At 37.2% G+C, this 15,771-nt stretch overlaps 1 protein-coding gene and 1 non-coding gene across 17 annotated transcripts in view; one reads left to right on the forward strand and one right to left on the reverse strand.

Moving 5' to 3' along the window:
- Positions 1 to 1,245: 1,245 nt before the first annotated feature.
- The window catches only part of unc-104 (kinesin family member unc-104), a 35,654-nt gene continuing 21,128 nt past the window's right edge, over positions 1,246 to 15,771 (reverse strand). For 6 of the 16 annotated variants that reach the window (XM_017628493.1, XM_017628491.1, XM_017628492.1 and 3 more), the window contains 20 exons: positions 13,953 to 14,075; positions 13,196 to 13,863; positions 13,003 to 13,117; positions 11,954 to 12,120; positions 11,689 to 11,879; positions 10,537 to 10,950; positions 8,094 to 8,349; positions 7,861 to 8,014; positions 7,604 to 7,781; positions 7,440 to 7,530; positions 7,070 to 7,366; positions 6,648 to 7,010; positions 6,020 to 6,209; positions 5,370 to 5,762; positions 5,180 to 5,297; positions 4,883 to 4,906; positions 3,496 to 3,685; positions 3,288 to 3,424; positions 3,084 to 3,185; positions 1,246 to 1,649 (listed from right to left, as the gene is read on the reverse strand). In XM_017628493.1, coding sequence (XP_017483982.1) covers positions 1,550 to 1,649; positions 3,084 to 3,185; positions 3,288 to 3,424; positions 3,496 to 3,685; positions 4,883 to 4,906; positions 5,180 to 5,297; positions 5,370 to 5,762; positions 6,020 to 6,209; positions 6,648 to 7,010; positions 7,070 to 7,366; positions 7,440 to 7,530; positions 7,604 to 7,781; positions 7,861 to 8,014; positions 8,094 to 8,349; positions 10,537 to 10,950; positions 11,689 to 11,879; positions 11,954 to 12,120; positions 13,003 to 13,117; positions 13,196 to 13,863; positions 13,953 to 14,075 — 4,271 coding nt within the window. In that variant the 3' untranslated portion in view covers positions 1,246 to 1,549. The remainder of the gene's footprint in view (positions 1,650 to 3,083; positions 3,186 to 3,287; positions 3,425 to 3,495; positions 3,686 to 4,882; positions 4,907 to 5,179; positions 5,298 to 5,369; positions 5,763 to 6,019; positions 6,210 to 6,647; positions 7,011 to 7,069; positions 7,367 to 7,439; positions 7,531 to 7,603; positions 7,782 to 7,860; positions 8,015 to 8,093; positions 8,350 to 10,536; positions 10,951 to 11,688; positions 11,880 to 11,953; positions 12,121 to 13,002; positions 13,118 to 13,195; positions 13,864 to 13,952; positions 14,076 to 15,771) is intronic. The other 10 variants (XM_017628500.1, XM_017628504.1, XM_017628505.1 and 7 more) reach the window with 6 other exon arrangements.
- TRNAR-ACG (transfer RNA arginine (anticodon ACG)) lies at positions 12,852 to 12,924 on the forward strand. Its single transcript has one exon. It is a non-coding gene; the product is annotated as a tRNA-Arg (tRNA).

Below are 15,771 nucleotides of genomic sequence, written 5' to 3' on the forward strand. Positions count from 1 at the left end.
TTGTTTTGCTGCTAAATACATCGAAAATTTGCTTGTTATACATTTAATAAATATATATTTATATTGTTATTGAAAATTTCAGCTCTTATATAGTAAAGGAAAATTTTGAAACAATATGTACCTATGAATTTAAAAAAAAATTGCCTACGTTACATACATACATACATTAGCGTGTTTGCTACTTATTCTTTGTCTCAAACTCTTTGCTGCCAATTAAACTAGCGCGATTTCAACTACATACATAAATACATTTGCTGTGCAATTTTTTTGTTTTTGTGTGTTTGCTCTTTACAATACCTACATTTACACATTAAAAAGCTGTATAAATAATATTTAGAAATTGTTTAAAAGTATGTAGTATGTAATTTTACATGTTTTTATAATGCTTTTAAAAAGTTAAATGAAATAAAATAATATCAGAGTTGCATTTAAAAAACTATCTTTTTCTATACGTTTGAGTTATGCTAAATTGAAACTATTTACAAAAAAATATAAATTCAACAAAAATATAGAAAAAGTACACACATCTAAAAGTTATAGCTACTTAAAAAAATTTTTACTTGCGTACTATAAAAATAAAATAAAATATATAAACTCTAATAAATATAGTAAAGTTTTATTTGTTCATGTTGCCTTTGCCTTTAATGCTTTTTAATAGATTTTATTTATTCTGATAACAGTGAAGCGTATTTGAGTTTTTTCGCAATTTTTGCTCTTATTTTTTAATATTTTTTTTTTTCATACAATTAGAATTGATGCGTAAATACTTTTTTTTTAATTTTGATTTTTTTGTTTCTTGATTAATGTTTTTATACCGTTTCTATAATTTTTTTCTTTTAAGAAAATGAGAAAATTCACTACAAAAAAATTCAGTTTTACATATACAGTGTTTAGATTCTTTTTGTATTCCACACATTTGCTAACTCACCCCTCCAGCTCAATGTCAATCAAAAATCCAAGAAAAATATTAATGTCTAGCCGTTTCAATTTCAGTGCGATGGAATCCAAAGCTACTTACTTGGACCAAATGTTTCTGATGCTGCCAATAATTTCTACTTTTGCAAATAATATTCTTTTGTTAGCCTGTTCGCGCTAATGAGCGCACTTTATTGCCTTTTTCCTAGCCTTCACACTTATTTGACTAATTTATTGTTAATGTATGTGTATTTGTAGGTGTGAGTGTGTGAGTTTTGCGCTCAGTGATTTATTGTTTTATTTAGATTCCATTTCTTCTTCTCACTTTCGCTTACGCTTTTCTATAATATTTTCTCTTCGATTTCCAATTGCCTCGCTGCCCTCATATACTTTTTAATACTACATACATAAATGGTATGTATGTTTGTATATATTTAACCTTTTATATACTCTTTTTATTTATACTATAAGTATGTATGTGTTTGTATGTATCTCATTTTCTTATCGTACGAGTATATATCTAAATAATAATTTTGTTTTTCTGTTTGTTGTTATAACTTTTGCATATACTGTTCAGAAACACCCTGCCCTCGTTCTCTTAATACACTAATACAGATTCCATCGTAATTGTATCTCATTTATTGTTTGTCTGTGCATTTGACGCCGTTGTAGCTTGGATTTGTGATGCGGTTTGCGATGCCGACGACTCCAATGTACGACGTGCCAGTCTTGACCTGAAAAAAAAAAAAAATAATAATAATAAATGGTAGTAGTAGTAGTAGAAAAAAGTCCCTAGGCGCGTTTAAAACTAAAAAATTAAATTTGTTTAGCATATAAAATTAAATTTCAGTTACTCATTTTTAAAAATTTATGTAGATATTTGAAGGGCGAAATATTTGAAATCGCTCTTCATTTAAAGCGGGAGTTGAAGAGGTTTAAATAAAGACTGTATGCTATAAATTTCTTTGCCAATCAACGACGATCAGAGATCTTTTAACACATGTATTCTACAGAAAGCTCTTAAATACTTATCCCACTGATATCTTTTGGTCCTCACTGCTTTAAATCATATTAGAGATTTTTATGTCTGTAGCTTTTATGCTTGTGAACTTTATATTTCCAAAAGCTCAATAATTCTTCAAACCCTCTCTTTAATTTATGACGCCTTCTGGGTTCTACAACTTCTTAAATAGCGGGTATAAAATAGTTTTGAAAAAAACACCTATTTATGTACACATATAAGACGAGAGCTTTCAGTAGAGCTTTTTGAAAATTTCCAGTTTTGTAGCTTTCAAGAGCTTTATTCCAAATTTTTCTTTGATTTGATTTGATTGAGCTCTTTTAATCCTTTCTAAAATTTATTCCTTTGCACTCAATTTTTACTTTAGCCCATCTGCAACAACTCTTAAACTACACAAATTAAATCTTCAAATAAAAGTACACAGCAGAAGAGAGTTTTAGAGAGCTCAACTCTAAGCTTTCCTTGAGGAGCTTTCTTGGGCTTTTTCAAAATTTTGTCTTTGTACGCTCTTTCTTGGAGCCTTTCGCAGCTTTGATCTCTTTCTATCTTTTCGCAATTTTGCTTTGTATTATATTTTTTAATTTAGGCTTTCTTCCGGCTTCTACCATTTTGAAACTGTGTTACACTCTGTGTAAAAGTATACAGCAGCAGAGAACTTTTGAGAGCTTTCTTCTAACTTTTATTTGTGAAATTTTTAATTTTTTCTTGCTACTTCAATTTCATGCGCTTCTTTTATTTGAGAATTAGATTATATACTTTTGTGAGTACTTTGAAGTTTTAGTAGATTCGTTTCCGTAATGAAGAAACCGAGAATATTCTCTTGCCTTTTGCATTGAGGCACCTCACTTTTCGTCTTCTTCAACTTTTAATTTTCTTAATCTTTTTCTTGTACACTTTTTTTTATCTATTTAGATGCTTTTATTGGCACTTTCTTGATAGCTTTTCTCAACATTGAGCCTTTTTTTAATCCCTCTAATTTTTTCTACGAACTACTCATTTTACTTTAGGCTGAGGTCTAGGGATTATGACCTCGAAACCAAAAACTTTGAGTGATAGTAACAATTGCTGAGAGCTTTTTGAATTTGTGAACTTGGTACGTATTATATTTCGCTAAGTTGTCTGAAACTTCTTTATTAAATCCACTCACTTTATCTGTCCAGCCAGTAGGGGATTGATGGCGTACAGCCAATCGTGTACCTCCTTATCGCCCAACGTTTGCAGCAGATAGCCGCGATGCTTAGTGACAACACTGAAAAACACAACAAAAATTTAAGTTTTAGCAAAATTCCAATTCGAGACAAAAATAAGAGAACCCATAGTAAAACATGTTTCATCTTCCTCTTTCGCTTACCTAAATGTATTGGGTATCTTCACCATAGCCGCTTGATCTTCACTACATTCAACCTGAGCTGTCGCTAAATTCAATACTGCACGCTCAACTGGATCCTTCTCCGACTTGTAGATGAAAACATAGGGGCGACGCACAATCTGGAAAAAAGATTTTAAAGTGTTTAATTGTGCGTAGAATAAAATACGGCTTTTAGCTAATGTCAACTTACCACCCAACGCTTCTTCCAACCCGAACCACCATGCTCCAATACATTGAGCAATCCCTTGCGCGCCACAACAGCGCTCACACGTATCTCCTCTAACTCGGGTACGTATAGCCGCAGCGGTAGGGCCGGTTGTGTTGCGGGTGCAGGTGCCTCCCAGCCATTGGGCGCATCAGCACGATCGGGTGAACATAATCTGTAAGAAGTGCATGAAGTTAGTGGCGAAAAAAGAACAAGTCGAATAAAAAATTAAGATGAGGATAAAAAGGGTGAAGTGAGAAGCGCACATTGAGAGGTTGAAAAGGTTGGGTTAATATATTTTATATGTACTTATATAAAATTACTCAAACACAGTTAAAAGGTGATAAGTACTGTAGGTTAGTGAGTGGAAGATGTGTGATAAGTTTATGAAAAATTGTTGCCAAATCGTGTTAGTGATGCTAAAGTTCAGTATTGGTTATAAAAATGTAAGTTGTGTGTGAGTGATAGTGAGTTAGGCAAAAGGTGTTAAGCAGCAAATTTACTGTAGACAGCGATTTTTCAAACATTGACAAAGATATTTTTACGCAGACGTTATTAGCAGCTTATTCAGCTCACTGGAAACCAATTCAGCGCATAATTTGCTGCTTGGATTTCACATTAATTGTGTTTGTATTAGTTTTACAAGCACGCTCAGCTCATTCAGCGCCAAGAAAACCTTTTCAGCAAATATTGTCCGGTTTGATTTTCACATTTTGCATTTTTTAAGCATTACGCCAAATGAATTCAGTATATTCAGCACGTTGAAAATTAATTCAGCGTATGCTTTGCCATTTATTTTTGTATTCAAAAAAAGTTCTCGCTACTAAAATTTTACATTTAACTATTTCAATTTGCTTTTTGATGTTATACAGCTCATTAAGCTCTCTGGAAATCATTTCAGCGCATACTTTGCTGCTTGAATTTCCCATTCAGCGTGTTTTAATTAGTGTTACAAGCTCATTCAGCGCCTATAAAGCCTTTTAAATAGGGCCTACCATTTTGAGGCTTATTTTGGAAACACATATGTATGTACATATATTTCTCAAATTAAAATGGGGTTCAGCGTATTTACAATTCGACTAAAAGCTTTTTTGAACTACAAATGCAATTGGTTTCAGCGTATTCAGCGCATTTACTTAAAATTCAGCTGGACTTTTCTGAATTTTGTGAACTAATGAACTTTATACCAGCGGTCGATTTTCTAAATTTTTGTACTCGTGAGCTTCAAATTGCTTTGTTTATTTTTCAAGTGTACCACGTCTTTGTTTGAAAAATGCTATTTTTGTGTACTGAAAAAAAAAATTTAGTTTCAAAAGCAAAGCAACTAAAAATTTAATACGAATTTAAATTTTTAAATAAACCAGAAAATTACCTTCGTCTAATTTTTGGTGTTGTTCTAATAAGTTGAAATTTGTTTTTAGTTTTTTTTTTACCAAAATTAAGACATTTACATACATACATAAAAAGAAAAAGAACATAAAAATAGAGTAAAAATTTAGGATTTAGATACTTTTGTTTAAATTTTTATTTTGGTAGGAGTTTTGGTTAAAAAAATAAATAAATTTTTTTTTTCTCTCTTTGAACATAAAATTTTTTCTCAAATGAAGAGGAAACAACTCAAACTTGCGGCATTGTGGCAATCACACAAACTCAAAATGCGGCTACTTACTCTATCGAGCTGCCAGAGATGCAGCTAACGGTCATGTCAGCGCAGCCCTCATCGCTGGGCGACACATCCGACTGGGTGGCTGGCTCCGCTGTGGGATCTGTAGATTTGTTATAGGTGCCTATGAAAAGAGTATTCAGCAGATAATTAAAAAAATAATAATAATAATTTCTTCTGCCTTTCTCACACTCACCCTGCACCAACTTCAAGCATTTCAGCAACAACTCTTGCTCCCTTTGATTGTACTCCCGCTCGGGCATCATCTGTTGTGGATCCTTAACGGGCGTTTGTGGTGATGGTGGTATGACCATATGTACTGGTGAGGTGGCTGCACGCGCTGCCAAATTGCACACGTCCTTTTCGGTCTTCGTGGTCGGATTTGGATTGGTGTCCATGCCAAGGCGTTCGCGCAACAACAACAAATGGCGCACACGTCCCACCTCTTCGAGTCGTGTCAACTTTTCCAATTCCCATTGATGATCGAAAATGAGCGAATCGCCACGTGGACGCCAGCCAGAAAGATTCTCTTCGCCGCGCACATAAGTGGAGCTGGTATCGAGGACACGTCGCTGGCGTCGTTGTACACCTTTTTCGAAAATTTTATAGAAGCGGAAATATGAAAGAAATTATGACATTAGTTGCGGTGTTTAGTGAGCGCGTAGCGAAAGCGAAACTTTTGAAGCTTTTCAGCATGATTAATGTATGTATGTACTTTACTTAAGCAATGAAAAATTTGAATATTTTTAAAAATGTATTTAGCTGCTTCAAGCATTAATTCTAAACAAGAACGCTTTCGAACGGCAATTATGTAACAACAACCAACACTACGTTAAGAATTTCTACCTGGACTACCTGCTTCAGAGGCTCTACGCAATGACAATTCATAAACGCCCGACAAGCGATTGGCTTCGGGATTACGATATTGACCGGAGAAGAGATGTTTCAACGAACGTGGTCCGGTGCGTGCGTCGCGTCCGTAAATGACCATGCTGAGGTCTTTGGTAATGATGGCTGGGCGTGCGCAATTTTCGAGCTGTAAAAAGGGAAAGAGGAGAATGTGTTTTATTATTTTATGTATTCAGCGCATTGATATGTAACGTTTATTACATTTTGATGCAAGAGGAAGAGGATTTTATGCTGGGAAGCGCCAACTTGAGCAATTCAGCAAGTTCAGCGGAAACTAAAATGTGCCAATTAATAAATTGTGTGCTTAAAAATGCATAAATGTGCATTTTTGATACCTAAGCAAGATATCAAGTAGGCTCGAGAAAATTTTTATAGGCTAAAAAGATTACGGCAAGTAGATAATATTCAGCTGCCAACTATCGCAATTCAGCGCTATTTTTTACAATTCAGCTCATTTTAATTAAATTCAGCGCAAAGTTTATTAAATTTCCGCCAACTGCTTCAAAATTTTTACTATTGAGCGCATATTCAGCAGTCGTTTTCTAATTCAGCTCACACAACTTACCTCCAAATAAGCGCTCAAAGTTATATAGATGGTCTCGCCAGCTTGTGTCACGCGATTCAGCAAAGTAGAATTATGTAAGCTTGAATCCCAAGCAGCCTCAAAGCGATAGAACGAACGATCATCGCCGGGTACCTCCAAAGTCTCGCCAGGAAACAAGCCCAATGACAAAACACACGAGTCCTCATCCAAATCATCCGAAGATTCTGGTGTATTGCGTATGCGGCCAACAACCAATTCGCGTATATCACGCCATTTAACTTCGGCTGTGGGTTCGTGTACGATGGTAATGCGTATGCGTCGCTGTATGCCCTGGTGGAGCAAAAATAGACCGCGGCACGGAAGATCGTCGCTGTGTTCAACCACCTGAAGCAAAAAAAAAATGAAAACAGTTTATTCATTCATAGTGAAGTAACTATACTCACCGATGGCACATACTCGCCATTTGGTGCGAGCTCACATATTTCGAACCAAACCAAGACGTCATGTTTAGCCAAAACTGTTGACGTGGATGGACATGGTAGTGGTCCAAATTTGGGACTACGCACCGGTTGGCTGATGGGAATGCTTGGCGGAAGCATGCGACGTGGTGGTGGACGCGAAACAAACTCCTGCTTGGCATCCTTATGCAAAGGATGAGTTTGATAATGTCCAAAGATCTTAAACATAATCGGTTGGGTCTTCAAATACTCAATGAACGACTTGGTAACGGGTACGGTAATCTGAAAGTGAGGAAGTGAGCGTAAATAATAGCATGCGCTACCGAATAGAAATAAAAAACTTGAGGGCACATACATTTTGAACATGGTAGAAGCCGAGGGGAGCGCCAGATGCCGAGTTCTTGACTGGTTCGGTGGAGAAAGCCTCCTCATGACGATGCAAGAAGCTGTGTGTGGGCAAATAAGCGCATGAATTGAGCAAAATTTTCGTTTGAATTCAACTCAACCTTTTCAACTTACTTGAACTGACAGAAGATGTCAGCGTATTCAGCGCCAATGCCGGTAGCCTGTAGTACGGTAACGCGGAATGTGAATTCCTTGCCGATTTCTAAATGCTCGCCAGGCTCTTCATTAGCCTCTTGACACTCAGAAGCTGAGTTGGAATCAATGCCGCGTCCGGAGTCAGCATCCTCGAGTTCTGGAATAAAGAGGTCCGTAAGCAATAAAATATTGCTATTTCGGTATGGGAAATGAAAAAATCGAGCAACTCTGCACACCTTCAAGCTTGGTATCCAGTCCACCATTGTCGATGTAACGCTGTACATCATCCTTCTCGTTCAGAGCGCGATACTTTGGCTTGGCATCGTCCTCATTGAATATCAAGCGTGCCGATTGTTTAACGCCATTGTTGAAGTCGATGGACTCCTCGTCCTGTGAAGCGAAAAGGAAAGAGTTTCCGGCGAGAGTTAGAGCGAGTTTAACGAAACAAAATTGCTTTTATATAACTTACCAATACCGGTTGCACAGCTACACGCAAGTAACCGCGCACATCGCCCCGCTCATTGACAATCGCCACTTTGTGTACCAGTGGCACGGGATATAGTAAGTTGCTGAGATAAATGAAAGAACGACCCACCATGCGGAACCAAGGGAAACGATCATAGAATGGATCACCGCCAGTCAAACTTTCGACATTATAATCCGGTGAAGTGGGACTGAGTTCAGCCTCATTGTGATACATTTCGCGCATCAGCTCCAAGCGTTGCCTAAAGAGAGTGAATGAAAATGAAGAAGGTCGTGAAGAGATTACTGGTGTTGCAGAAATTTCAGAGCTAAAAATTTGCAAGCTGGTGCATTAAAGGCGCAAAAGAGTAAAAAAAAAACTAAGCATTTAATGCAAATAAAGTGAAACACACATCAAAGATTATGTCAGTAAAGTTCCTTAAATAATTATTTTTATTTATTTTTTTTTTTTAATTTTTTATCTTTAATCTATATGTACTTAGTATTAATTTGAGTTTAAAAAATTTCCGTTTTCTTCATTTTGGTACATTGAACTAGTGAAACATTTGTTTTTTTTTTTTTTGTTTTGTCTTTTAATGTATTGAACTTGTGAAACATCTGGGTTTTTTCCTTTTAATACATTGAACTTGTGAAACACTTGTGACTAAAATATCGTAATCAGCAACTCATGTCATTCCTCAAAGGCACATTTACATATATTCTTAGTTATATACCTAAATGCATAAATACATATTTTTTTACAAAATAAGCAGTTTATTTGAAATGCAATATTCAAGAAATAAGACGAAATCATGCAAGTAGTACACACTAAAACTTAATAATGAGTACCCAATCACGAGACTAAAGCCCGAGTAATGCTTAAATTGTACATGTCAACCTAACTAAACTCAATTTAGGACTCCTTTTATGCCATTCAATCATTTCTATGGGTTTAATAACCACACCAGACGGCTTCCTAAAATGTATGTAGTTAGAATAACCTTAGTGCTTTCTTTGTTACCAATTGTCGAATGCATGTGGAGCAATGTAAGGACCGAAGGTAAAATTACGAATAATTTTTCAGTTAATTAAAAACATTTACCCGCTAAGCTGACTAAGCAGCGTAGTCATTTGGACTTTAGAAAGTTAATATGGCACAAGTTCTTACCGATGACTACCTCGCTTCTTAATCTTTCTAAACATTTCGGGTTCCATGAATCATTTCTACCTAACTCTATCCTAAGAAAGATTCTCATTTCGGCCACCACGAAAGCTTTCTACTTAACTCTATCTCAAAGAGAAAGCTCCTTATTTGTGTGAAGCATCGCATAGAAGGTATTTTATTGTCAAGTAAATAGGACGAGTTCGGCCATACGTGTTGACGTCTGAGTCTTTTTCGCATACTCGGTTTGAGCCCAAACTGCGATTTTTCGATATCGACAATATGTGCTGTATCTTATAGAATTAATATCCTACATACGGGGCNTTTTATTGTCAAGTAAATAGGACGAGTTCGGCCATACGTGTTGACGTCTGGGTCTTTTTCGCATACTCGGTTTGAGCCCAAACTGCGATTTTTCGATATCGGCAATATGTGCTGTATCTTATAGAATTAATATCCTACATACGGGGTGATATCTTTTCTCTCCAGTCGCGCAGGTGCCGTCTTACATGTCGGAGAAACAAATAATTTTGAAGAAGCACATTGCTGGAATAGTTAAAACGGTGACATCCCGAGAGCAACTTCTTTGGTAATAGGGTATTGTGTTCTCTTACTGCCGCAATGACAGCCAAGCTGCACTTAAGGCATTGGCCAGCCCTCTAACTACTTCCGGACTAATTCGGCAATGCAAGTCTCGACTAAATTATGTTGAAAAAAAATATCGAGCTTGCTTTACTCGGGGTTTGAGGTTGCTCGGGAGTACCTGGCAATGAAAAACGCGACCATTGGGACAGAGATGGCTCAGACCAGACATTCCTCGGTACTTAACCCCTTATATTACTCCCATTTTCGGCCATCGCAGCCACCGTCGGAAACTGTGTGAATATTTCGTTCAGCAATGGCTGAGTGCTGAGTGGTTCCGACAAAAAAGTCTACGTGTTTCACAATACATATCCTTTAACGGAGATATAAAAACAACGGCTCACTCACAAAGCCGATAGAAATAAGCTTAGATCTTCTCTAAATATCATTCCAATTGTCGCCGAAAGAGTTTATGGATCCCGAAACAACTAAAGTTATCAAAGTTAGGTCCCATTATAGGGAATCGGCTTTGGGGCTCGTGCGCGAATAAGTTTCCGAACATTACAGACGAATATTAAACTAAAAAATACACACAAAAAAGCATATGATGTCCAAACGATTCCATATGTAAATAAAAAACAACTAAAAATATCCGCAAGCAAGAGCTTTCGAAATACTCAAATATAACAAATGTGAAAATAAAAACCTCGTTGTATCGAAAATGAAAGCAGACCTAGATGGCATTAGGTTGACCAATGACAAGCGCGATGGTGAGCCACCGGGTGGACCAGCTTTCTTCGGACTCGTACGATTCACTTGCGATAAGTTGTCGTTTATAGGCGCCAACAGCGACGAAGCCGATGACGACGATGTAGTGTTAGCGTGTACTTGTCGTTGGGATTGGGGGTATGCAAGAAGAGAGGAGGTCTCAGGATTGGGAGCGAAAAATGAGCTGTAGTTCGACGAGACAGTTGTGGTAGTGTGTGGTATGATGCCATCGTATTGTAGATCTTCAGTCGAAATAAGAGCGCTTTCGCCGCACAGCGAGGTCGTATCGTAGAGCATAGATGATGGTGGACTCTCGACATTGTAAATTTGACGCATCAACTCCAAACGATAGCTGGTGGTTGGCGAGCGATGTAAGCGTTTTAGAGTGTGTAAGTGTTGTATTTTTGTTGTGAGGAGGCAGGGTTGGAGGGGTGGTACGGAAAATGTGTGGGAGATAGTTATGAGCGGTTAAGGAGAGGTGAGAAGGGGAAAATAACAAATACAAATATATAAAATTTTGTTAGTAAAGCCTAGGCTATATATGCTAGGGTTTCTTAAAGGTTAATAAGGGTAATGATTAGCTAGAGAGTGAGAGTGAGAGAGAGATGTGAAATGAGCGTGAATGCTGTGCGCTGCGTTAATGGTGGTAGCTTTCTAGTTATTTCATAACTACACAATGATGGAAAATCTATGTTTGTGTTTTTTAAAATATTTTAAATATTTAATAAAACATTTAGCTATTTAGCTTTAAGCGTTCAAAAATATTTTTCAGTTACATTTTTTAGTTTTATTTATGCAAATCAAACAACCACCATGCACGTTCCAAAAAAAAAACTGTGAAATTGAATTTCTGACCGAAAATAAAATAGAGAATTCCTAGCTTCACTCGCTTAAAATGCCTTTGAGGACAAAAAAATGCTAGAATTTTTAATTACAAAACTAGTGCTATATTTCATTCAAGTAACATAAAAAAAGTTGTATGCCAAAAACAATGATTGTGATTTCGAAAACTCAAAGTCATGTTTGAAGACACTGAACTAACTTTTAATTAAATTTTTTTTTTCAAAGGTTTAAAAAAAGCACCACTTACCGCAATTTCTCCAACGACCAGTAGTGTGTAGCACCATTTTTGGTGTCGGTTACCTCTACAGCCACAATGGTTTTCGAAACTGGTGGTGCGCCAAATTCATCCTCGTTCTGCAGTGGCGAAGCGGCTGAGGCCAGCTCAGGTGGTAGCGGAGAGTAGAGTGTGTCGGTGAGAAGTGTGAATTGGAATTGCACCTGTTAGGATGGAGGGGTAGAACACCGTCAAAATTTATAAATCAAAAAACAGTTACTTTCCATTTCAAACCCACCTTCTTTTTCAACTCCACCGATATGGCGTTAGCCTCCTTCAAGAATATAGCATTACCCCAGAGATCATCGCGCAATGAAGTGAATTGATGGTAGCGCCATTTGCGGAATGCCCAAGCGGCTAAACCGGCCTCGCGTGCAGTCCAACATGATTCGTAGAGTGGATTGGCTGTAACGAAAAAAGTTCGGGAGCTGATGATGTAGGGAGTTACTTAAACTCTCTGGAAACGTGGGGCAAATATTACGTCCCCTACAAAGGGACACAGAAGTCTTATGATAGCACTATACTGAATCCTCATTCATTCACTCCCCTTTAACCTTTCTTTGGCCACAAAAACTCAACAGCCTTTTACGGCGGAATGGGACCAAAAAATGCCTTAAGAATCCAGTAGCTAAGAGACTTTGCCGTTTTTTCTTGCCATAAAAATGCTAATAAAATGGCTAAAACTGCGTTAAAAAAACACGCTTTTTTGATGTACTTAACTTTTTATGGGCTTCAGTTTAAAGAATAATAAATTCCTCACTCATATTTTTCCAATTGCTTTCTTTCTCGATAAAACTAAATCCATTAAAAATAGCTTCCCGAAACTATTTTTAATCGAAATGGGATGCTGTTATCCACCAATACAATTTTTCTAATTTTGATTTAAAAATTTTAATGGGGGAAATTAAAAATAAAACTTTAATTTAAAAAATTTCAGCGAAGTTAACAACACTGATGTAACATTACGCCTCTCAAATTGTTTTGCTTCGTACAAGAACCTCTCAACTAAAATTTATTACAGTGTCTACTAAACTGTTTACAGTTTTTCATCAGCTGCCTTGCACAGGCAAAGGGAGAGAAAGAGAGCGCTGACATGCTTGAGCACAACATGCGTGTATGACTCCCACCACGCAACTGGCCCTGTGGCGCAATGGATAACGCGTCTGACTACGGATCAGAAGATTCCAGGTTCGACTCCTGGCAGGGGCGCGCGCAATCGATTTTTTATTTTTTTTTTTTAGCGAAATTTTTTACTTTATGAGCTGAAATTAAATCATTGGTACTTACTGTATAAATCCTCCTCCTGGTGGAAATCTTCAGGTGAATAGCTGCTATACATCGACATAGTCATCGATTGTTCTTCAACTTGTTTCTGTAACGCATCAATGCGTGCTTCATAGTTCTAAAAAAAAAGGGAAAAAATTAACATTTATTAGCCTCTACTAGCTCACAGCTCCTCCACCTCCTGCCCACCACTCACCTTACGCTGCTCCTCGAACTGCTGATCGGCCTGCTGCTTTTCGCGCTTATACTGCTCCTCCAAATTATCCAAACGCTTCTGCATTTCCGCCTTCAAATCAATGCCCTGCTTTTCCAACAACTCACACTGTGCAAAATTCCAATCCACCTGTTGTGTATCCGCCTTCTCTATTTCATTCTCATTTTCCGCATTCTCAGTGATCTTTTCACGTAATTCACGCGCCTGTTCAGGGTTTGTGAAGCGGAATACATGATTCTTGCCAAGTATGACACGCGAGCCGGTCTTCAAAACCTCTGGCTCAACCAATTTACGTCCATTCAAGTAGACTAATGCATCTTTGTGCGGTATGAGCGTAACGGTACTACTGCGATTTTCAAAAGTGCAATGTTCCTTCAAAATATGTGAGCCCGAGAGTTGTATGTCTTGTGGTACATTGGCCTCGTGTGTGCCCAAACGTGTAATGCCATCTTTAATATAGTACAAGAGGCATTCTGATAAATTTGGATCTTCGTTTAGATTGACCAAATGTGGCGTTTTCTTTGGTGAGAATACGCCTACAGTGTCACCGTCCTCCTTCACGGCTACACCCATTTCAGCGAAGATCGCCTCGCGTTGCAAACGGATCTCTTCGGTGCGCTTGAGTTTCTCCTCCCAAGTTTCGTTGAGTTCTAATGGAATAAGCATTTAGAGTATAAGAGTTTAAGGGCTCAATATATGTATATTCTCTGCTCGATTTTTTAATTTTTCTTTCACTCACCTGCAATTAATTTCTCGCTGGCCTGCAACTGATCCACTGCCATTTCAGTAGTTGAACCATTACGATTACGTGCCTTTGTTGGGGATTTTAGGGGACCACTGCCCGATTTAGTCATTTCATCTTCTAAATAACGAAAGGAAGATATTAGATATAAATGTTTTAGTACTAATATTAATCCGTTATTGCAAAGCATATAGGTATTATGAAGCGTGCAAAGCGAAAGATTTGTTATGATTAAATAGATTTATAAATGAATTTGTAGGTATGTGTGCAGGAGTAAGATATTGTAGAAGATATATTGAAGTGCATCGATCGTGAACAGAGTACTGAGTGTTATACAAATTAGTGCGTACTTTTAATCGCTGAAACATTCTGCCTTATCCTGAGTTTCGCCTGAAAAAAAAAAAATATCACCAGAATGTTTGTCACCTAGCCCATAGTAAAACCATGGAAACCAAGAGTGAAAAGTGAATCGGTTCGGGGAAAATGAAACTCATGATAAGGCTGATTAAGAAACTATTCAATAGCCCAAAAACCATTCGTAATGCTAACCCTTACAAACTAGCTTTTACGTCCTAAAACAAAATTCATACTTCCGGAAATCCAACAGAGCTGGCGGAAATCAATAGCCTGCAAAAAGCTCGTAACTATAAAGAAATGAGAAATGTACAGTGAAACCTCGATATAACAAACCTTGATAAAACGAAAAACTCAATATAATAAAATGTTTACTGCTTCTTCTGAAAAAAAACTCGTTAAACTTTAGATATAACGAAGCATTTATCCATATAACAAAATGTTTACTGCTTCTTCTGAAAAAAAATCGTTAAACTTTAGATATAACGAAGCATTTATCCAACCACTTCCACTTCTTTATATCGAGTTTTCACTCTATTTGCAACCAGTTATCGCGAGAAATTTGCAGACACTCATTTTCTGAGCTATTCAGTAGGCTATAATTGAGTGCACCAGCACTCACTTCTGGAAGGGAATGAGTGCAAAGCATCTTATCCATATTCAAGCCATACAAATTGTCAGGGAATGATGTGGTCTACTCTAGCCCATTTCAGCAATAAATTAATCATTGAGCTCCAGTCCTCTCTAAACTCTACCGTGTCTCGACTCTGTGGGGTGAAATTATCAGCAGATTACCCTAGGTTAAATTTATATATTTTTTTTTTACCGATGTCTGGAAACCCCGAACATCTGTCTACGTTTTACCGATCAATCAGCCTAAGCTCCTTTTTCTTGAAAGAGTCCCTGAACATCTTTGATCTGCACATCCGATAAGTCAGCCTAAGGCAACGGCCTGTGAGCAAGAAGCAAGCAAGTCCACAGAGACTGTCATTCATAGCCCATTGCGCTCGAATCAGTGGCTGTTATAAATGAAAACAAGCCACAATAAGTTGCTTCTAAGGGGATGTACATTATCCGGTTTTGTATACCAAATTTATAGATCACCATACTGAATAGGTAAGGTTTTCGATTGACAATTAATTATACTAAAGCTTCAATGACCTTTTGCTCTAAGGAAAAAGTAATCTATGATCTCGGTCTATTGCAGATCAAGCTCTCTGGAATACAGAGAACCCATGTAGAAAACCTAATGAGGATCAAAACTTGAAAATAGAAAAACTGTAACTGGTATACTAGTTGAGATGGACTTCAACAAAGAAAAATTTAACTAATGGCATAAAAAGTTTAATATCCACTTTCTGACTCTTGTTAAGTTAAAATTCGTTTTAGCAAAAATAACTTAAAAAGTTCACATGTTGAGCTGACATCCGTTCCGGACCCACAATGAACCTAATCTCAATAC

The sequence above is a fragment of the Rhagoletis zephyria genome, unplaced genomic scaffold (genome assembly GCF_001687245.7).
Source record: "Rhagoletis zephyria isolate East Lansing unplaced genomic scaffold, Rhagoletis_zephyria_1.1 Rzeph_scaffold_06000, whole genome shotgun sequence".
In the NCBI taxonomy this organism is placed as follows: Eukaryota; Metazoa; Arthropoda; class Insecta; order Diptera; family Tephritidae; genus Rhagoletis; species Rhagoletis zephyria.